We start from the raw sequence: 24,550 nt of genomic DNA, 5'->3' as shown, positions 1-24,550 counted from the left end.
ACCCGACACAACATTACCAACGTGGCAACGTTACCATATGTCACAACCACAGATTTCAACTTCCAACAGTTAGTTGTTGCATCATGCAATTCACTGTGCATGACTGCCATCGCATGCTCTTAAGTTCTACATTCCCAAAACTTTCAATCCAACGGTTAACTGATGAAGGGCATCATAAAGCCCAAAAGCTTTTGTATTACTAGTTACTGCACGTATCTATGTATTCTGTTTTTACTGTGTATCGTATGTATTTAACATTAAACCTAGTTTAACTGCAACTCGTTATTTTACTTTCAACTCTGTGCTACATAATGAAAATAGTATAATGAATCCAGACCATAAGCCTTTTTATCTACTAAGTACTAGAGGTTCTAATACCTCTCGTGTTTAGGGTTTTCATTAAAAAAAAAAAAAACTCCCTGACTTACATAAGGGTTGCATTCCGCAGAACTCTACGTAAGTCAGAATTTCCCTATATGCTTATGTAGCACTCGCAGATTTGATTGAAGCAAAAAAGAAATGTTCAATGAACATTGTAAATAGAATTATTTATTCAATTCTTTTTATCTCATGCGCAGGAAAAATTACAAAAGTGTACAAAATTACAAAAATTTCAAAATTATAAAATTACAAAAAGAGAGAGGAGATAGGCATAACGTCAGCAAGTTTTACCTTTCGAGCATTGTTGCCAGAATTAACTCTCCAGCTGATAAGCATGCCACTGTGGAAGTTGAAGGCTGTGGAGATTTAGAAGGGGTTTTTTCCAACACATCATAAAATTTCTCTGCAGCTGTAGAATCAGCACTGGCAACTTCACTGCATACTTTAATGTTTTGGAAACCAGCGTGAACCTTTTAAACCACCCGTTGCTTGTCACGAACTTGGCTTGGGATTCGCCATGCTTATCCTTAATATCTTCATAAATACTTCTTGCTTTTTCTTGTATGGCCACTGGACTCAACAGCACTTGCTTCTGAATCCAATTTTCCATCCATATTATTAACAAAACTTTTCCATCTTCGATAGCACCTTAATGCTGTTTTGTGATCCTGTTGATCTTAAAACATGTTTGCATGAGAATCTCTTCCATTATCTCTGTGAACAAAATGGAGGAGTTGTAAAGTTACCAGAGGCCAAAGGTGTAAGTAATACATTTTTAATGACAATGATTATATATTTCTTTGTGTTGTTGAGATTTTTCATTTTTAAAATTGTTCAGCAGGAGTCTTTGCTGCTAGACTTCACTATGGACTTCATACCAAGTAATGAAAATATACTGGCTTCTTGGGATATAATATGCCCTGGATTTATTAAGAACTTCAGTTGAACTGATATAATTATCTTGTTCATCACCCATGCCCAGTCAACATTTAAAACTTCTAACACATACAAAATCCCAGGGGCTCACATCTGGTGAGTATGGACTTGGCACATCCAGGATCCTGAGCTGGATATCATCATTCTTCTCTTTCTTGGTGATTCCCTTCTACTTCTGATTATCTCTCTCTCTCTCTCTCTCTCTCTCTCTCTCTCTCTCTCTCTCTCTCTCTCTCTCTCTGTGTCTCTCAGGGTAACTTAGGAATTTTTTTTTTTTTTTTGGCTGGTGCGGTATAAGCCTCAGGCATCCTTGCACCAATGTGGCTAATAGTAATAATATGTGGTTAATAGTAATAATAATAAAATAAAAAATAATAATAAAATGCATTGATCCTTTAACATGTTCTTTTATACGTGCACTGTCCCTTAAAATAGTATTCACTGTTGAAGCAGCGAGACCTAATTCCATGCAATAGATGACAAACTTTGTTCTGCTTTGTACTTCTTAATCATCTTCATTTCTATATAAATTTGTTTTGTTTCCTAGCACTGCCAGCATTTGCAATTTCCCTTTCCCTCACCATTATAACAAGAAAATAAAGAAAATAGGAATGAGGAGAAATCTTCTCTTTATGTTTATGTTTTTTATACGTTGAAAGATTTCAGTGAAGGGGAACTCATTTCACCATAATGTAAAAACCCACAGAATTACAGTTATCGGTATTATCGCAAATGCAATAAGATCGAGTTTACTACACGTTTATAATAGATTGCACTAACAGAAAAGCCGAATAAACCGGAAAGTGCAAATTGTTTTTATTATTTTATGGTAGTGACCTCCAGAAATGTGTTTTAGAAAAATATCACAAAGGCATTCAAAATTGATTTTTATAACGGAACATATGATGACGATGAAAGTGTAGTGCAATTTCCATTATAAAAATGGCCTTTTAGAGAGATAAATAGCTTAGTTATTTAGAAAAAATTTCAACTTCTGAGGTGTTGGAATGAAGTACAAAAAAAAAACAATGTGTTATCTGGTTGACATTATGATATTTTCATGATACCTCCATTTATTCCTACGGACAGAATGCAAAATATGTTACCACAATTTTTTTAAGTTTGCACTGGCTGGCAAAAACTTACATAAAGTTGAATTTCCATAAGTTGAGTATTACATAAGTCAGGGAGTGGCTGTACATTTGTTTTTGTTAGCAAAGGCTGAAATCCAAGCTCTTTCATGTTGCAGAAAGGGGTTACAGTGTAATCCCTTGCAGCTCTAGATGTCAAAATTAGATAACTAGCTGCCTCAAGGTGTGCTTGGCTCCTGTCATCCAGTATTTTATATAATTTAGACTCTTGAGCCCCATTTCTTCATCATGTTGCCAACTGCAAAGATGGGAATGTTTAATTTTTGAACAATGGCATTCATTTACCCCACATGACATTTACCACTCCCGAAGTTCTGTTAGTTCTTTCCATAACTTTTTATTTTTCTTTTGATTCAGATAGTCTTCCAATCACATAAATGTATTTTATTTTTTTTTTTTGTATGCATGTGTCTTTTTTATTGAGCAGGTCTACTGGCCTATCTTCCATCATGCTGCAAAGACAGAGCATGGTAGTATTACTTGTATATACCCATTTTATGTGCATGTTGTGTGTTGTGATCACAAGCAATGTTATAGCAGTTCAACTAATGGGAGGCAAAATTAGGTAAGGAATTAGGATAGGAATAGACACTCCTCCCTTGTATAAACTAATAGCCCAGAGTGTGGAGAAAATTAGTTGGAGGAAAGTGAAAAGTATATGAATGAAGAATATAAAGTTAGTGCCCAGGTTATCTGAGAGCACAATTTCCTGTCCGTGCTAGTAACAGTCCTGGTCCTAAAACCCATATGTTCTACAAAAAATGCATGGTCCATTGTGGTTTAACAGTTGCATATTTACAAATATATTTTTCGCTGCTTGATTAATAAACCTTAATGTTATCTTATAATAATCTTATACTTTATATAACAAAATCGATCGTTCCCTTGAAAAAATTCGTAAAATAAATAAATAACAGTAGTCTTCTCTACTAGAGAAGCGTTATTTATTTGAAGTAATGCAATACCAACTATCCCGTTGTGAAGGCACCCACAATATGAGATACAATTAAAATGAATTTTACACTACATACGTAGTTAAAATTTATGGGTAACCTATGGTGTATCTACACCGATATTATAGACAATATATTAGTACACTTTTAAGGATTATGTCGAAAAATATTTGGTTATTCTTTTGTTGCACACTGACTTCTACTGTACACTGTTCATAAAAATGTTTGCATTTGTTTAAACACTCAAATATATTTTCTGTTACATTTTCTTCCCACTGAAGGCCTCGGTGCAAAGTTTCAAATGATTGCCAACATTTCTTGTTTGGAAGGTTTAATATTGCTATTGCCCTCTTTCCCTTTGTTACTCTAATTTTCATCCAACTCATTGTTGATATTGTCACCAGATCTTTAAATATGCTCCAAAATGTTGGAGTCACTCAGATATTCAGCTACTACGACATCATTATCAACTCCTAAAATTCATCCAGAACAATTTCTCCACTAATCAAACCTCGCTTGGAACTCTTCCCAAGATTGCTCAATGTCTTGTAGTAGTTCATCCCTTTCATCGCTGTTAATTATCCAATGGTTATAGTCTTCTTCGATTGCAACTCCACTTTCATCAGAAATAACTTTTTCGAGTAAGCCATAGCGGTCTTTAAATTTGTCCAGTCAACCAGAACTGGCTTGGAATGTTTAATGCCTCAGAAAAGATGCGTACTCCATAGCCTTTTCTTTTATTAATGGCCCTGATATTGGCACGATACTTCATCCACTTAAAAACTGCTTCATCTACATCTTCACACAGGCATAATTTTGCATGCTGGGTCCCCATTTCCTCAAACAGTTTGAGAATCGAAATATGGTTTTTCAGAATGGTTAACACACTACTGGCAGGAATACCAAATTTCAAAGCAATTTCTTTTTTCTTTTTGACGTTAAAAACGTTTTTACTAGCATTATTGCAAAACTTTTGTGACAAAAAACAGTCATGCAAAAAGCGTTATGAAAATTTATTCCAGTTTAATTTATCTTCTACTGGACCAAATTTAATGAAATTTTGCACAGAGCTCCATATTAGCTCTATACTAGAGGAAAAACTTTTAAACCTCTGAATATTGCAGTAGTTTTTCCAGGATAGTGGAAAATATGAACATGTGATCAAGGAATGTAATAAATGGGATAATGTATAGCATATCGTTGGAAAGCTAAGGAATTTAGAAACAGAAATATTAAGGTTTTAAGATACAAAAAAACTTTCAGGAACTGGGAAATGCATTATTCGAAAATACATCTGGTTTCAAGTCACCTGGTGTTTTCAGATTGAATGCAATTTTTTTCTTTACAATTAAACTCTGAGTCTGGAAAAGAGTTCTGCACATATATGAAAACATTCTTCAACTTGGACATGTCATCAGATATTTCGATAAATACTACATGTAATGGAACAACTATAGATTGAGTATTTAGTCATGAACTAAAATCTCTTCGATGTAAAAATTATACATCCTACTTTAGTCATCACAGACCAATACTTTCAGTAAAAGATATGTAATTATTATTATTATTAATAAAATAAAAACATTGTTACATTATTATCAATGAATTTTATTAATATCTGAAAATTAAAACATTTTTAATGCCTACTGATGACTCTTAAATATAAAACATGTTAAATATGCTAGCGGCAGGACACATTATGTACCTGGTACAGAATTTTCTAGTAAAATAGCGTTATTTTTATTATTTTTTTATTTTAACACCCTGATCTATACTATTAAGCACTTCCACTTTTTCACACTACACTCAAGGATTTCCTCTTTGGCACTGTAAGGTAGGGTTACCAGATCTAGAATTCAAAAGCTAGGGCAAAATAGGAAAAAACTAGGACATTTTTAGTTTTAAAAACAAGAACAAAACGAGGACATTATAAAAATTATATTTATTACTAAAAAATTACAATACTGTACATATTTATCGTTCCTGCCAAACATTTTCAGTAAGACGTAATTAAAATATTTTACAATCCATTTTCAAATTATAAGTAACCAACAAAATACTATTTGCAGTATTTGTTTCTATTTTTTTTCTCTATTGTTGCTCATTCATTGCTAATTAATGAAAATACATGTTCTATGTTCTCACTGTGGGTAAAAATATAAAATGTATATTCAGCAATTTTTAAAAGCTCAGAAAATTCCCCGGAACTCTTTCATTGATTAAAATATTCAGTACACTTCCTACGGGCTAATAAGTTTTCCCAGATATCAGCTTTCTTTTTCTCAGAAACAAATTCCATAAAATTAGCAATGCATTGTTTTTATTTATTCTGATGTAGTGACTGAAGGTGCAATGCACAGAATATTTAATGAAAATTAATTTTATGATGAGATGCTTTTTTTTTTAAATTACAAAAAACTAGGACACAAATGTAAAATCTGCGTGGATGTCTGAGGATGCCCTAAATACTAGGCCATGTCCTCGGAAATCAGGACGTCTGGTAACCTTACTGTAAGGTTACTTGCACAGCAGCTAAAACAAGACTGAAATTAGGGACCATGTAAACAGAGACAGGTGAAATTTAGTGGAACAGAAGTTAAACTCACAGGTCTATAATTACTTGTGTCAGATTTTGATCCTCCTTTGTGAATTGGGGTCACATTTGCACATCTCCAGTCTATGGGTACCTCCCCTGAGTCCTTAGCCATAATTATGGCTAAGGGTTTGCTTACTTCCTTTGCTGCCTCCTTTAATATAACTGGATAGATCCCATCCACCCAGGTGCCTTTCTTGTGTTTTTTATCTTCAATAATTTCTCCTCCACTTTACTCTCAGTTATTACAAGATTATCTAGCTTACTGCCAGAGTTGAATACACCTCTGGCATTCCCCTCGCTGAATAACTCCTCATGTGTGAATGTCGATGCAAAATATCATTTAGTTTGTTAGCTACCTGAGCAGGATCATTAACAGTTGAACCATTGATATCAAGTGGACCAATCTGATTCATCCCCCTTCCTTCTAGAGTTTACATAAGTAAAGAACTCTTTGCTATTTTTCTTTGCATCCTTTGCCAAAGCTTTCTTGTAATCTGCCTTCACCTGCCTAACCTCCTTTGTAACTTGGTTACAGATCAACTTATATCTATCATAAGCTTCTGTGTCACATGTTAATTTGTATGTATCCCATGCATTTTTCTTCTCTGCCATATGTCTCATTAGTTCATCTGACATCCATTTAGACCTAAACCTTGAACAATATTTCTTAATTGGTATGTAAAGCCTGGTAGCTTCCAAGATAAGTTCTTTGAATTCTTCCCATTTTGAATTTGCTGTCAGTAACATCATCAGTTAGTCCCACTGTATAGAATTTAAATACTGTCTCAGACCATCGTAGTCACCTTTACGAAAGCAATAACCCTTTCCTTTACCCCTAATGGTAGTCACCTCTTTGAGTAAATCCCACTTCAGCATACTGTGATCACTGCCACCTAGTGGTTCCTTTATCTGCAGATTCTTAATGCATGAAGAATCACTACTGATAATCAAATCAAGAGTGTTACTCCCTCTAGTTGCCTCCCGAACATGCTGATGTAGAAAACAATCATCCAATAAATCCACAAAAGCCTTGTTAGTGTGTGAGTTACCAGCCCACAAATTCCAGTGAATATCTGGGAAATTAAAATCCCCCATTATAACACAGCATGGTTTTGTTAAGGGGAAGTCTTGCCTGACCAATTTGATTGGATACTATGATGCAGTCACAAAAGAACTGGTTGCAGGGAATAACTTTGATATTATATACTTGGATCTTAGAAAGGCTTTTGATACTGTTGCACATGGAAGACTGCTGCACAAATTGGAGCAGTGTGGCACTGGAGACAAATTGCTGCTATGGATAAAGGTTTGGTTGACGGGGAGAAGACAGAGAGTGGTAATCAATGGACACTGCTCATCGTGGACTAATGTTATTAGTGGAGTCCCTCAGGGTTTAGTGTTGGGTCCATTATTGTTTTCTGTATTTATAAATGATATTGATGATGCTTAATGCTTAATGTCCAAGTTTGCAGACGATACGAAGGTTGGCAGAGTTGTCAAGGATACTACTGTCACTATGCTGCTGCAACAGGATCTGGAAAGGTTGAGCAGATGGGCTGATAAGTGGCAAATGAAGTTTAACATTGACAAATGTAAAGTACTACATATGGGAAACAGCAACCCCAGAGCAATGTATCAATGGTACTACACTGACAGTGGTAGAGAATGAAAGGGACCTGGGGTTGGTTGTGCAGGCAGATATGATGTTCTCTGAGCAGTGCAGATGGGCTGCAAGAGTAGCTCATGGTGTATTGTGAATGATATATAGCAATTTTTCTAGCAGGGATAAGGATGTGATTATTCCCTTGTATAAGGCAATGGTCAGGCCACACCTAGAGTACTGTATACAGGTCTGGAGGCCTCATTTCAAGAAGGATGTAGAGCTGCTGGAACGAGTACAGAGAAGGGCAACAAGATTAGTGAATGGAACAAAAGGGGTGCTCTTAAGAAGAAAGGCTTAAGTTTTGCAAATTACAGTGTATTGAGACTAGGCACCAACAAGGTGATCTGACAGAGGTGTATAAAGCCTTGAATGGTTTGGGCATGCTCAATGCTGATGGGATTCTTCCTCTTGCTTAGAATAAACACCTGAGAGGGCATAAATTCAAATTGAGGAAAGACAGATGTAGGATAGACGTGCGGAAATCTGCCTTTAGCCAGCGGGTTGTTGGTTAGTGGAACAGACTCCCATCCCTTGTCGTGGAAATTGATAGCCTAAATAAGTTTAAGGCTCAGCTGGACAGGTATTTCGAACGAACAGAGGGGTGAAGTGGAAGTGGTTTTTTTTTTTTTTTTTTTTGCATAAGCTTGCTTTCTTGCACCAAATGCCTCTAGTAATGCTAATGCTAATATCTGGGAAATTAAAATCCCCTATTATAAGACTCTCTGATTTACTGGCCCATCTCTATTTCCCTGTACAGTTTCTTATTATACTCATCAGAGTCATTAGGCCTATAGCACACTCCTACTCTCAATTTTGATGTCCAAATGCTTACGTCACACCAAACTGTCTCGACACTGCACTGTCCAGCGATGTCGACTGGCTTCACTTCCTTGGATTTTATGTTTTCTTAACTAATAGCATAACCCCTCCTCCCTTCTTATCCTTTCTGTACACATTGTACTTCCCAAATTCCAGTTCTGCATTCCTTATATCTGTGTGACACCACGTCTCTGATATCCCAACAATATCTGCCTTTGATGCTTTGAGCAATACCTCAAATTCATCAAATTTATTTACCAAACTGCTAGCATTGGTGTACACACAAGTATACATGCACCTGTTCCTATTCTTAGCTACCCTAACACAACCCATGTGTTTACTTGTACCGCAATGACTCCCAGCAGTCTCTGAAATATCCTGCATCTTGTTTTTCAGGCTTCTGCTCATTCCAATAGAAGCAGTGCAAGAATCACTTTCACCTCTGCCAGTGGCTACTGTTAATCTATTAGTCCTTGTATCCCCCCAAGCTAGCAGTTTTCTGACCCACCTAACACTGCCTCGATAGCATCAGCAAATATTCTTGCACCCTTTCTATTTAAGTGTATCCCATCCCTGTAGAAGCAGTCTCTCTTGTTAACAAGTACAGAACAGGCTGAAAAAATTTCTACCCCTTGAGCCTTGCACAATCTTTCCTGGGCCGAATTGATCGACAAGGCTCTCATCATATACTCCCTCCTATCATGTCTGGGCAGAATCGCAGACACTTTCAAATTCAACCTTAATTCATGGCTTTTTTTCAGGTTGTATAGATTTTACTTTGTCACTTTGTCTTTTCAGCCATTGCTGACCCACTGGGGAAAGGCCTCTTTCAAAACCTTTCATCTTTTTCTGTCCTGAGCCATGGCTGGTCGGTTTCCTCTTGCAGGGTTTTACGGGAACCACTAAATTGTAGAATGTTTTAGCTCTTTATTTGTGGAATTAATCCCTTTAGCTCTTAAATGCTAAAGGAATTAATTCTTAATCCTTTTAGCTCTTAATTCGTGCTTCTACAGCATCAGCTTTATTGCCTAAAGGCCAGAGGTGTGAACAATACGTACCCAGGTCTCTTGAAATCAGTTCATTTTATGGAAATATTCTTCATTATAAGGAAACTATTTTCAATGTAATGATCAAGGGGAAATCAAAAAAATTTTCTACATAGAAAAATCCGCTATATATGGAATTTTGTTAAAGAGAGGTCTGACTGTATATACAAAATAAAATAAATTTCTGTTTATTCCTTAGTCAGCTGAGGCCAGAAGAGTTTACATATTCACTGTATACTGTATACATACATTTAATTTTTGTGGGAGCATCTGGGCTTGAACCTGGAAACTCTTCATTTGTTGCCACGCACTTGCGCATGTATACATCATGTATTATTGTACACATAAAATTGAACTGAATAAAGAATATTTTCATTAATTAAAAGAGTATATCTGCAAAAGAGAGATACAGTATGTAAGTAGAGTATACAAATTTTTCTACTCTGTGAAATAATTTTCTATTGAGTACAAATTAAAAAACTTGTAATCAGTAGAAAATAATCTGTTAGCATAAATTCTTTTGTTAAAAGATCATATGCCATCTTATTTTATTTCACTCTCTCTTTCATGTGAACATAGTCCTCTATGAGAGTATAGTGGTTTTTCCACTTGACACTTGAGGAGATCTGTATTCGAATCCTGTTGATGGCTGGAGTAATATCTCAAGGCCTCTTCAACTGAAGCTGTAATTAGCCAATCTCAAGCAGTGGAAGCAGAGTTTTTTTTTCCCCTGTGAGTTATTCCAGTGCCAGCACAACATGCAGACTAGTCCATGAACACACACACACACACACACGCACGCACGCACACACACACACATGCACGCACGCACACACACACACAAAATATGGTGAAAGTTGCTGACAGCATACAAATTTGTTAAATATACATGAGTTTGTATACCAATCCTCCCCTTGAATTTTCTGAGGGGAAAAAAAAAAAGCTATCAGTCAGATAACTTTGTGACTGCTATTGCTTTAGATATCCCTCCCAATGGTTCATAAACTTGTGAATTGATTTTGAATCTGCAAATACCTCTATCTTCTGTTGATGCCATAACTCCAAAATTATCATTTTAATTACCTTCAATTAACTTGAGTTAATTTAGAATGTAAAAGCTTCGGACATACAGGGTCCATAAAACACTACCGTAAGTCTGGGTTGTATATGCAGCAAAACTAAGTTTGTAACAAAATGCATCCATCATATTATTGCAAAGAAAATCAAGGCTTATATTCATAATTTGCTTTGCAATAAAAGATTGATGCATTTTGTAGCAAACCTCAGTTTTGCAGTTCACTAAAAATATATGACTTGAGGCTTTTGCATAAATATATCACATACATATATATATATATCAAATAATTTTAAAAATATTTAAACTGAAAAAGCAGAATTTTTAGTGTGCCTTACACTTATACCAATCTGATTCTTACTTGTAAAACCTGAAGACGAGCAAGGAAATCATTAATGTAACTTCCCAAGGGTTTTAAAGAAGGATAAGAACTGCGGGCCCATAATGAAGGAACACGTCCAATAAGTAAACTAGCAGCCAGTGATTCTAGATCAGCAGTCATTATCACTAATCCTCGAATTGCATCTTGCAAACTTAATAATGTGCTTCGAATAGCTCTTAGTAACCTAATGTAAGAAAGAAAATCTTGTATAAGAAATCAAACCTGAGTTATTTTCCCATGTGGTTCACTATTAATCTTAACAGTATTAAAACTAAAATATTGTTAGCTAAATGCAACTTGCTGCCAGGTGCCCAAGGGCTATTTTGACCTCTGTGCTTTTATCTTTTTTGTGCTCCTCAATAATGGTATCACTACCATGTATCACTCAACATCATTCACCGACCGATTTTATTAACCCTCATCAGAGCGTGCAGCACCGTATCTACTCATGCGCTGCAAGTACTCACTGGGACCCTCCCCCTTGATCTTGAAGTAATTCGCCTAGGCATGTTACAGCAACTTAGACGTGAAAATCCAACTACCTTCCAGGATCACACCACAGACCCAACTGCAAATCGGACAGTGGAGAAGAAAAGATGCCATAACTCCGAAATTATCATTTTAATTACCTTCAATTAACTTGCTTCAATTAACTCCAGATCTATTTGCGATCAATATGGCAGCAGTGCTGGACAACCTCCACAAAAGGGGAAGTCACATGAAGGTTCCTCCCCAATCTACAACAAATATATCCACAGTATCCGGCATGGCTTTGCCCTGGATTGATCAAGATCAATCCAGGGCAAAGCTCAATTCGGCCCTGGAAAGATTGTGCAAGGCTCAAGGGGTAGAATTTTTTTCAGCCTGGATTGTACTTGTTAACAGGAGAGATTGCTTCTACAGGGATGGGATACACTTAAATAGAAAGGGTGCAAGAATATTTGCTGATGCTATCGAGGCAGTGTTAGGTGGGTCGGAAAACTGCTAGCTTGGGGGGAGACAAAGACCAATAGATTGACAGTAGCCACTGGCAGAGGTGAAAGAGATTCTTGCACTGCTTCTATTAGAATGAGCAGAAGCCTGAAAAACAAGATGCATGGTATTTCAGAGACTGCTGGGAGTCATTGCGGTACAAGTAAACACATGGGTTGTGTTAGGGTAGCTAAGAATAGAAACAGGTGCAGGTATACTTGCGTGTACACCAATGCTAGGAGTTTAGTAAATAAATTTGATGAATTTGAGGTATTGCTCAAAACATCGAAGGCAGATATTGTTGGGATATCAGAGACGTGGTGTCACACAGATATAAGGGATGCAGAACTGCAATTTGGGGATTACAACGTCTACAGAAAGGATAGACAGGATAGGAAGGGGGGAGGGGTTATGCTATTAGTTAAGAAACACATAAAAACCAAGGAAGTGAAGCCAGTCGACATCGCTGGACAGTGCAGTGTGGAGTCAGTTTGGTGTGACATAAACATTGGGAGATCAAAATTGAGAGTAGGAGTGTGCTATAGGCCTAATGACTCTGATGAGTATAATAAGGAACTGTACAGGGAAATAGAATGGGCCAGTAAATCAGAGTGTCTTATAATGGGAGATTTTAATTTCCCAGATATTGACTGGAATTTGGGGGCTGGTTACTCACACACTAGCAGGGCTTTTGTGGATTTATTGGATGATTGTTTTCTACATCAGCATGTTCGGGAGGCAACTAGAGGGAGTAATACTCTTGATTTGATTATCAGCAGTGATTCTTCATGCATTAAGAATCTGCAGATAAATGAACCACTAGGTGGCAGTGATCACAGTGTGCTGAAGTGGGATTTACTCAAAGAGGTAACTACCATTAGGGGTAAAGGGAAGGGTTATTGCTTCCGTAAAGGCGACTACGATGGACTGAGACAGTATTTAAATTCTATACAGTGGGACCAACTGATGATGTTACCAACAGCAAATTCAAAATGGGAAGCATTCAAAGAACTTATCTTGGAAGCTACTAGGCTTTACATACCAACTAAGAAATATTGTTTAAGGTTTAGGCCAAAATGGATGTCAGATGAACTAATGAGGCATATGGCAGAGAAGAAAAATGCATGGGATACATACAAATTAACACATGACACAGAAGCCTATGATAGATACAAGTTGATATGCAACCAAGTTACAAAGGAGGTTAGGCAGGCGAAGGCAGATTACGAGAAATCCTTGGCAAGGGATGCAAAGAAAAACAGTAAAGAGTTCTTTACTTATGTAAACTCTAGAAGGAAGGGGATGAATCAGATTGGTCCACTTGATATTGATGGGTCAAGTGTTGATGATCCTGCTCAGGTAGCTAACAAACTAAATGAATATTTTGCATCGACATTCACACATGAGGAGTTATTCAGTGAGGGGAATGCCAGAGGTGTATTCAACCCTAGCAGTAAGCTACAGAATCTTGAAATAACTGGGAGTAAAGTGGAGGAGAAACTGTTGAAGATAAACACAAGAAAGGCACCCGGGGTGGATGGGATCTATCCAGTTATATTAAAGGAGCAGCAAAGGAAGTAAGCAAACCCTTAGCCATAATTATGAGAGCTTCCTTGGACTCAGGGAGGTACCCATAGACTGGAAATGTGCAAATGTGACCCCAATTCACAAAGGAGGATCAAAGGCTGACACAAGTAATTATAGACCTGTGAGCTTAACTTCTGTTCCAGGAAAATTAATGGAGGCACTGGTTAAAGAAGCACTGCAGGATCATTTAGACAAGACTTCAGTTATAGCTCAGACACAGCATGGTTTTTTTAAGGGAAGTCTTGCCTGACCAACTTGATTGGATACTATGATGCAGTCACAAAAGAACTGGATGCAGGGAATAACTTTGATATTATATACTTGGATCTTAGAAAGGCTTTTGATACTGTTGTACATGGAAGACTGCTACACAAATTGGAGCAGTGTGACATTGGAGGCAAATTGCTGCTATGGATAAAGGGTTGGTTGAGGGGAGAAGACAGAGAGTGGTAATCAATGGACACTGCTCGTCGTGGACTGATGTTATTAGTGGAGTCCCTCAGGGCTCAGTGTTGGGTCCATTATTGTTTTCTGTATTTATAAATGATATTGATGATGGTACATCGGGTTTAATGTCCAAGTTTGCAGACGATACAAAGGTTGGCAGGGTTGTCAAGAGCACTACTGACACTATGCTGCTGCAACAGGATCTGGAAAGGTTGAGCAGATGGGCTGAGAGGTGGCAAATGAAGTTTAACATTGACAAATGTAAAGTACTACACATGGGAAACAGCAACCCCAGAGCAACATATCAACTCTGTGGTACTACACTGACAGTGGTAGAGAATGAAAGGGACTTGGGGGTGGTTGTGCAGGCAGATATGAAGTTCTCTGAGCAGTGCAGACGGGCTGCAAGAGTAGCTCATGGAGTATTGTCAATGATATACAGGAATTTTTCCAGCAGGGATAAGGAGGTGATTATTCCATTGTATAAGGCGATGGTCAGGCCACACCTAGAGTACTGTATACAGGTCTGGAGGCCTCATTTCAAGAAGGATGTAGAGCTGCTGGAACGAGTACAGAGAAGGGCAACAAGATTAGTGAATGGAACAAAGGGGTGCTCTTACGAAGAAAGGCTTAAGTTTTGCAAATTACAGTGTCTGGAGACTAGGCACCAGCGAGGTGATCTGATAGAGGTGTATAAAGCCTTGAATGGTTTAAGCATGCTCAATGCTGATGGATTCTTCCTCTAGCTCAGAAAAATCACCTGAGAGGGCATAAATTCAAATTGAGGAAACACAGATGTAGGATAGACGTGCGGAAATTTGCCTTTAGCCAGCGGGTGGTTGGTTGGTGGAACAGACTTCCATCCCTTGTGGTGGAGGTTGATAGCCTAAATAAGTTTAAGGCTCAGCTGGACAGGTATTTTGAACGAACAGAGGGGTGAAGTGGAAGTGGGTTTTTTTTTTTTTTTTGGCTGATGCTGCATAAGCTTGCTTTCTTGCATCAAATGCCTCTACTAATGCTAATGCTAATTGTACAGCACGTATCTCCAAACAGGCCATGGAGCAATCCGCCACAAATTACACCTTCTCGGACTCAAAAACAAACAACACAATGTGTGCATGTGGCTCTGCGGAGACCTGGGGACACCAGATGTATGACTGCGAACTTTATGAAGATCTTCGTGTTGAATTAATCATCCAAGTGCGCCTTAATCCCAAAAACCGGGAAAACTACTTACTGGTAGACAAAGCCTCATATATAGCATTCACCAAGTTTGCCCAGTGCCAGACGACTGACCATTCCTCTGCCTGCAAACTTCAAATAGATGTGTCAAACAAAGCTTCTCAGAGACCCCCAACCAGGCGTCAAGTTTGACTGCTTGATCCTTCATGCAGGACAAAACTGGAACTCTTCTGAGAAGTGACAAAACTCCATCCCAGAACATTGACTACCGGACGGGACAACAGTCCCATGAATGACTCCCAACTATGACATTTTGCACAACCTATTCAGCCAAACCAACATTGGATCCCCTCTGCTGGGCCTCAAGTTTTTCTAGATGGTGCGGACCTGACCCTGCAGTCTGGTTTGTTCCCACCCATGCACACAGGCCACATTGGCAACCTGAGCCAGCTCCCTTGTCTGGCTCACTGTCTCACCTCTTCCTGGCAGGGTGGGGAGGGGACAGTTTGCTGTCCCCTCCCCCTGCCACCCTATTTCTTCCCTCTAGTGGGGCATGGGCATGCCCCACTGTAAACCGGAGTTGCCTTTCCTTTCGGCTCCATATTTCTGTCTATCTGCCCCCAGTCTTCAGCCTTCATCCCACTCTATCTGACAGCAACGTGAACATGCCCCACACAATCTAAATTAATTTTGCCCAACATTCTGGACTTCTCCTAGTGCTTCCCGCGACGCGTACACAATTTTTTTTTTTATAGGCCCTAGCCACTGAAATCTTAGGAAATTAGGTGGCAGGACCTGCCAGAGTGAATTCTATACTAGTGAGTACCTGGTCTGCCTCCACAGGGTGAAAGTGGGACAATGTCGGGCCTCAGTAGGGGTCTGGCGGCTAAATGACCAGATGAACAAAGGTACAAGGCATCACACATATACAAAGTCCATACACTTTTAAATCTCTGGCCTCTCCAGTCAACTGGTTCACCCACAATGTAAACTACGCAGAGATGGGGGAAACCCCTGGTGCCGCTTGACCCTAAACACACTTTATACTTTACTATGTATCACTACCTTCAAGAATTATATTTGCAAGAACTGAAAGAGATTTCTCTCTTCATTCATGTGTTATTTATAAACGGAAGTAACATCTGCCTTCTGTAACATCTGTCTTCCTATGAAAAGTGTGTATCATCACTAGATTTGATTAAGTTAACTTTGATGTGGTTCTTGATGATAATCCTGTTTCTCAGGTACCATCATCTATTTTCTGCACAGAGAACTTTAATGAATATGCTAACAGTCCTAGTGGTTTGTTTGTTTGTTATTTGGTTTTTAGGAGCATTAACAACTAAGGCCATATTGCTCCAGGATATGCGGTGGTCATTCCCTGACCTTTCCGCATCCTCCGTATTTGGTGGTGACGGGCTCGAACTCCGGTCTAATCAAGAAGCGTATGCTATGCACTGCTGCTCCTTCCCAGTCCTAGTGGATGAGTAGATCTAGAGTATCACCTATTCTTGGAAGTTACTCTATCTTTTAAGAACAAAGTGGTCAAATTGCTTGCTAATTTATAATAACTAGTGTAATTTTAAGAAATGAGAGCAACAGCCCTGCTCCATGCAGCTGTAACAGATACTCAGTTCTCTGTAATACATGTTAACCTGTACAAACAAAGAAATATAACAATTATGATAATTATCATTGCCAAAATATCTTTATTATTATTATACCAATGTGATAGGTTACTATGATGCAGTGACTAAGGAACTGGATGGAAAAAATAATTTTTACATCATATACTTGGATTTCAGGAAGGCTTTTAATACTGTTGCACATAAAAGATTGCTGTACAAACTGGAGCAATGTGCATTAAAGGCAAGTTCCTGCTATGGATAAAGTGATGGTTAAGTGGAAGAAGACAAAGAGTAGTGATCAATGGGCACTTCTCTTCCTGACTAATGTTATTAGTGGAGTTCCTCAGGGTTTCATGTCTAAGTTTTTAATATTTATCAGTGATATTGATGAAGGGTTAATGTCTTAAGTTTGCAGATGCTACAAAGGTTTGCAGAGTGGCTAACAACAGTCATCAGGGTGAGCTACTGCAACTAGATCTAGGAAAATTGTGTATATGGGCTGAGAAATGGCAGTTGAAGTTTAACTTGGACAAATGCAAGGTTCTGCATATGGGTAGCAGTAATCCCAGATGAACATAACAACTGTGTGGTACTACATTCAGAGTAGTGGAGAATGAAAAAGCCACTGGGGGTAACTGTGCAGTCAGACATGAAATTTTCTGATCAGTGCAGGTGTGCTGCCAGGACACTCATGGGGTTTTGTCAATGATATACAGAAACTTTGCTAGTAGGGATAAGGAGGTAATTATCCCTTGTATAAGGCCATGGTTAGGCCACATCCTTTGTAGTGTATACAGGTCTGGAGGCCTCACTTTAGGAAGGATGTAGATCTGGTTGCCCCCCCCCCTCTCTCTCTCTGCCCTTGCAGAGAGAGGTGGCAACCAGACCAGTGAAGGGAACAAAAGGGTGCTCTTACCTAGTAAGGCTTCAGTTCTGCCTTGCAGTGTCTTGAGACTAGGCATCTGCAGGGAGATCTGATTGAGGTGTTTAAAGCCTTGAATGGATTGAGTAAGCTGAATAGCATTCTTCCACTTGCTGAGACTACAGACACACATGAGGGGCCATAAATTCAAGTTGAGGAAGGATAGTTGCAGGATAAAAATGTGTGGAAGTTTGCCTTCAGCCAGCAAGTGGTTGATTGTTGGAACAGGCTTCCATCTGTTGTGGAAGTGGAAGGGTTGAATAAATTCAAGGAAGAACTAGACAAATTCTTGGAGGGTACAGATGGGTGAACTGTGTAGGTGCTTTTTCTTTCTTTTTTTGTTGTTGCTGATGCTATATAAGCTTGCTTTCTTGCATCATTTGCCATTACTACTACTAGCTCTTATTACTTTTCTTTCTGAAAAAAGTAATCAACCACTTCTTTAACAGGAAACCCCTTAGACTGGCTATTGCTCCTTTTTGTCACTCATTTACATTGTTTCTGTACCCCATCTTTCAGCCGACCGGGCTAGCCGAGTGGGTAAAGTACCTGCCTGGCAACCCAAAGGTCGCGGGTTCGATTCCCGCCTCGGGCTTGGATCAAAGTACTGGAAAAACCTTGGGAGGTGCAATATGGCCACAGAAGCCGATGCGCCAACAACTAACAAAGAAAAAAAAAAAAAAAAACCCCATCTTTCAGTGTGAAAACCTTACCTTCTTCAGTTACAGCTGGTATACCTGTATTTAAGAAAAGAAGCTAATCTTTCACTATAATTTTAGTGCTGAAAGCAAACAAGCATAAGAAGATATATGCATTCAATCTGTTATATGCCCTAAATACCACAAGTGATGAATTTTTGGCTAGTATCTGAAGGCAAGGCATTTATTATCACTATAAGCTGCTTATTTCTATAATTTTAAATAATTTAGGAATCATACTAAGGTATCTTTAGGAGAGTATAGAATTCAATGCTAGGAAATGGAAATTAAAGTCCTTATGATCATTCCATTCAAATAAATGATCTTATGATCACACTTGAGTACTGACTTCAAAAATATGTCCTCCAGAAGCCTATGTAAATAGATGTTAGTAGAAGGTCACAGGGTGAAAGAATTTCTTTTCTTTTTTGAAGCAATTTGATTTATTATTTACAACAGTCAATGGTCATAATTATAAATCTCATTTCCTGTATAGATCATTATCCCAAGTTTCCAAAATGAGCAAATACAATGCTCTAAGTCTGTTTGCAAAAATAAGTTTAATTTTAGTAAGTGCTTATGACCATATTTTATTGCAAAAGTGGAAACAAGTTAGTTAATTTTATGTGTTTTTCTCAAATTAAATGATTATTTTTAAAATTTCTGCAATTAATACAAATTAAAAGTAAATTCAGCTTTCTCCTTATCAATTAATTACTAAGATTATAGAACACTTAATAAAACTCTATAGTATGTCTCTGAACCTAGCCATTTAGTTTAGTTACAACTGTATAATATCTATTATTCTCCTTCCCTATTACTCTTTTTATTCCCTCTGTACATATGTATCTCTTCACAAGCAACCTCACGTTCACGAGTCTTGCCCAACAATGTACACGAAGAATGCATGGGCTGTTTAAAGCTAACGATACCACATTACAGATACATTAATCTATGAATTTCTTTTTTCCATATCAAATTATATGGAAAAAAGAAATAATAATTCCAGATTTCTATTTATCCAATTTTAATGTTTTTACAAAGTCCAAATACAAAATTTCATTCATGAAAATATGTCCAGTGGGAGTCTCTCTGTTACATACGGATGAATGGATGGACAGATATGGTGAAGACAATAGGTGTTTAGCATATAAATGAACATGCCTAAGAAGATGCAAAGTCTAAAGAATGGCTGATCTCTCATATAGTAGAAATATAGATCAATACTGTTTACTTATTTTTTCAGCCTGTGCTAAAAAAATATGGATTAAGTGCTCCTACAGTTAAAATAATATATGGTGATCATGTTGCTGTGTGACATGGTCATGATCTCATAGTATTAATAAGCATTACCTGATTAATCAATCATGCTCACATTTCAAAACTTGTAAATGGCAACATAAAGGATGACTTGGTAGCAATTTCGGTTATTGTGTTAAAATTACTTACTTGTTGAACCTTTCCATTTCTTGAACCAGGACAGTATTCATACTTTCTTCATAACAGACTGGATATTTAGACATTGCTAAATTCAGATCAAAGTCCTTAGGAAGCTGTAAAAATCAGGCAGTTAAAAGGTAGTACAATTCATAAAAAAATATCAAAAATCAAATGTTTAATATAATTGTACTACTGCCATTTAATAATCTTTCATTATTTTTGAATAATATGCAATAGAATAAAACAGTGTAGCTTTTACTGCCATCATATATGTAAGATTAGTAGAGCTTTATTGTTTTTTTATCGCTTAGTTTTGTGTATTATTTTGACTAAAATCATACCTCAGACTAGAGCAGCAAAGCAGCATGAATGCTTTTGTTCTGGGGAAAACTCCTGAGGACAATCCACCTATAAATTAACCCCAGGGTCTCACATCTGGTGAGTACAGGCTTGGCACATCCAGGGTCCTGAGCTTGATATCATCATTCTTCTCTTTCTTGGCGATTTCCTTCTACTTTTCTTTCTCTCTCTCTCTCTCTCTCTCTCTCTCTCTCTCTCTCTCTCTCTCTCTCTCTCTCTCAGCGTAACTCAGAAATTTGTTTTTGGCTGGTGCAGTATAAGCCTCAGGCTTCCTTGCACCATATGGCTAATAATAATAATAAATCAGGATTATATTTATGTGCATTACTTGTTTCCTCTTTGCAAATATACCTTTAGCAGGACATGATGCACCAATAGGGATTACTTATGTGTTTGCTACAAAGAGCACAAGAATGTTTAACGCATATATATATCATACTGATGGGCTTATATGAGGGCTTGAAGAAAAAGGATGAAGCTATCAAAGCAATAAAAGAGAGGGACCCATCAAACAGCTGCTTAGCCCATGCTCCAGCATCAGACAACATGACATCCTCCACAGCAGAGATTCTTGGTCCTACAGGAAGTAGCTATATTTGGTGATTCGATTGTTAGAGAAATGGGAAACAATGTGCAAAAAAGACAGGTGGAATAGAACCAGAGTATGTCTGTCAGGGACTAAAGTTGATGACATTGTAGAGCAGCTATCATTATGAGTGCAAAAGGTTATATTATTGTATATGTTGGTACAATTGCTATTAAGACCAAGGGATCTGAAGATTTACTTAGAATGTAAAGCCAATGTTGAGAAAAAGTTGCAAGTTAGGATTGGAACTGAAAGTTTCTGCAATTTGGCCCAGACATGACAGGAGGGAGTAGACAATGAGGGCCTTGTCAATCAATTTGGCTGGAGAACTTTTTGCAGTCTGGTCTGTGCTTATTAACAAAGGAGACTGTTTCTACAGGAATGGGATATATTTTAATATAAGGGGTAAAAGAATATTTACTGAAGCTAACAAGGCAGTGTTAGGTGGGTCCAAAAGCTGATAGCCTGGGAAAGATAAACATACTAACAGATTAACAGTAGCTACAGGCAGAAAGGTAAAAGCAATTCTTGCACTGCCTTTATTGGAACAGCAGTTTGAAAAGCAAAGTGTCAGGATAATTGAAAGTAAGAACAAACACCTGTATACTTGCTTGAACACTAATGCTAGGGGCATAGTAAATAAATTTGATGAATTTAAAGTACTGCTTAAGTCTTAAAATGCTGATATTGTAGAGATATCGGAGATGTGATTCACTCTGACGGATAGAGAATTTCAATATGTGAAGTATATGTACAGAAAGTACAGAACAGGATAGGAGAGGCAGAGGGCTATGCTCTTAGTTTAGAAGCATATTAAATCTGAGGCAGAAATTGACATGGACAGCCAGTACAATGATGGGTAAGACTGATGTAAAATAAGCACTAGGAAAATAAAACTGAGAGTCGGAGTGTGTTATAGGCCTAATGACTATGATCAGTATAACATACAACCATAGAAAAATAGGGTGGGCAATTAAATCAGAATGTCTTATAAGGGGGGGGGGGTATTAACTTTCCAGATTTTGACTGGAATGCATATTGGTCACTCACACAGTAGTAAAACTTTTCTGGATTTACTGAATGACAACACCAGCAATATAGAGAGAAAACAAGAGAAATAAATACTCTTAATCTGATTATAAGCAGTGATCACAGTTTATTGATGTGTGATTTATTCAATGATGTAACAATTGTCAAGGGCAAAGGGGAGGGCCTCTGTTTTTGTAAAGGTGACTACAGTGGTTTTAGAGTTTTAAATTTTATGCACTAGAACCAACTGCAAATTTTGGGAAGTAATTGTAGAAGCTATAAGGCTTTATAAACCAACTAAGAGATATTCTTCAAGGATAAGATGTAATTTCTCTTCCACTTTCCTCTTAGTTATTACAAAATCATTTAACTGCTTGTTATTCTGTTACAACTCTGGCAATCTCATCCCAAAAAAGGGATGAGACGTGTGCAGAGAAGAAAAACATTTGAGGTGCATACAAATTATCATATGATACAGAAGACTACAGTAGTTAGCATTAGCATTAGCATTAGTAGAGGCATTTGATGCAAGAAAGCAAGCTTATGCAGCATCAGCCAAAAAAAAAAAAAAAAAAAAAAAAGTAACATAAATAAATAAAAATAACCACTTCCACTTCACCCCTCTGTTCGTTCGAAATACCTGTCCAGCTGAGCCTTAAACGTATTTAGGCTATCAACTTCCACGACAAGGGATGGAAGTCTGTTCCACCCACCAACCACCCGCTGGCTAAAGGCAAATTTCTGCACATCTATCCTACATCTGTCTTTCCTCAATTTGAATTTATGCCCTCTCAGGTGATTTTTCTGAGCTAGAGGAAGAATCCCATCAGCATTGAGCATGCTCAAACCATTCAAGGCTTTGTACACCTCTATCAGATCACCCCGCTGGTGCCTAGTTTCCAGACACTGTAATTTGCAAAACTTAAGCCTTTCTTCGTAAGAGAACCCCTTTGTCCCATTCACCAATCTAGTTGCCCTTCTCTGTACTCGTTCCAGCAGCTCTACATCCTTCCTGAAATGAGGCCTCCAGGCCTGTATACAGTACTCTAGGTGTGGCCTGACCATTGCCTTATACAAGGGAATAATCACCTCCTTATCCCTGCTAGAAAAATTCCTATATATCATTGACAATACACCATGAGCTACTCTTGCAGCTCGTCTGCACTGCTCAGAGAACTTCATATCTGCCTGCACCACCACCCCCAGGTCCCTTTCATTCTCTACCACTGTCAGTCTAGTACCACAGAGTTGATACGTTGCTCTGGGGTTGCTGTTTCCCATATGTAGTACTTTACATTTGTCAATGTTAAACTTCATTTGCCACCTCGAAGCCCATCTGCTCAACCTTTCCAAATCCTGTTGCAGCAGCATAGTGTCAGTAGTGTCCTTGACAACCCTGCCAACCTTCGTATCGTCTGCAAACTTGGACATTAAGCCTGATATACCATCATCAATATCATTTATAAATACAGAAAACAATAAAGGCCCCAATACTGAACCCTGAGGGACTCCACTAATAACATTAGTCCACGATGAGCAGTGTCCATTGATTACCACTCTCTGTATTCTCCCCCTCAACCACCCCTTTATCCATAGCAGCAACTTGCCTCCAATGCCACACTGCTCCAATTTGTGCAGCAGTCTTCCATGTGCAACAGTATCAAAAGCCTTTCTAAGATCCAAGTATATAATATCAAAGTTATTCCCTGCATCCAGTTCTTTTGTGACTGCATCATAGTATCCAATCAAATTGGTCAGGCAAGACTTCCCCTTAACAAAACCATGCTGTGTCCTAGCTATAACTGAAGTCTTGTCTAGATGATCCTGCAGTGCTTCTTTCACCAGTGCCTCCATTAATTTTCCGGGAACAGAAGTTAAACTCACAGGTCTATAATTACTTGTGTCAGCCTTTGATCCCCCTTTGTGAATTGGGGTCACATTTGCACATCTCCAGTCAATGGGTACCTCCCCCTGAGTCCAAGGAAGCTCTCATAATTATGGCTAAGGGTTTGCTTACCTCCTTTGCTGCCTCCTTTAATATAACTGGATAGATCCCATCCACCCCAGGTGCCTTTCTTGTGTTTATCTTCAACAATTTCTCCTCCACTTTGCTCTCAGTTATTACAAGATTCTGTAGCTTACTGCTAGAGTTGAATACACCTCTGGCATTCCCCTCGCTGAATAACTCCTCATGTGTGAATGTCGATGCAAAATATTCATTTAGTTTGTTAGCTACCCCAGCAGGGTCATCAACAGTTGACCCATCGATCTCAAGTGGACCAATCTGATTCATCCCCTTCCTTCTAGAGTTTACATAAGTAAAGAACTCTTTGCTGTTTTTCTTCGCATCCCTTGCCAAGGATCTCTCGTAATCTGCCTTCGCCTGCCTAACCTCCTTTGTAACTTGGTTACAGATCAACTTGTATCTATCATAGGCGTCCGTGTCACGTGTTAATTTGTATGTATCCCATGCATTTTTCTTCTCTGCCATATGCCTCATTAGTTCATCTGACAACCATTTAGGCCTAAACCTTGAACAATATTTCTTAGTTGGTATGTAAAGCCTAGTAGCTTCCACGATAAGTTCTTTGAATGCTTCCCATTTTGAATTTGCTGTTGGCAATATCATCAGTTGATCCCACTGTATAGAATTTAAATACTGTCTCAGTCCATTGTAGTCGCCTTTACGAAAGCAAT

At 38.1% G+C, this 24,550-nt stretch overlaps 1 protein-coding gene across 1 annotated transcript in view; it reads right to left on the bottom strand.

The window, feature by feature from the left end:
• Positions 1-24,550, bottom strand: part of LOC150086891 (dynein axonemal heavy chain 7-like) — a 1,233,418-nt gene that overhangs the window by 87,574 nt on the left and 1,121,294 nt on the right. Inside the window, exons 58-59 of the mRNA XM_090372313.1 lie at positions 19,888-19,991; positions 10,982-11,186 (exon numbers count right to left, since the gene is read on the bottom strand). Of these exons, the coding sequence (XP_090228439.1) occupies positions 10,982-11,186; positions 19,888-19,991 (309 nt within the window). The remainder of the gene's footprint in view (positions 1-10,981; positions 11,187-19,887; positions 19,992-24,550) is intronic.

The sequence above is a fragment of the Mastigoproctus giganteus genome, chromosome 4, assembly GCF_048544385.1.
Source record: "Mastigoproctus giganteus isolate SK-2022 chromosome 4, ASM4854438v1, whole genome shotgun sequence".
NCBI classification, from domain to species: domain Eukaryota; kingdom Metazoa; phylum Arthropoda; class Arachnida; order Uropygi; family Thelyphonidae; genus Mastigoproctus; species Mastigoproctus giganteus.
Note: the sequence above shows the minus strand (reverse complement) of the source record. Positions and strands in the feature narration are given on the sequence as shown.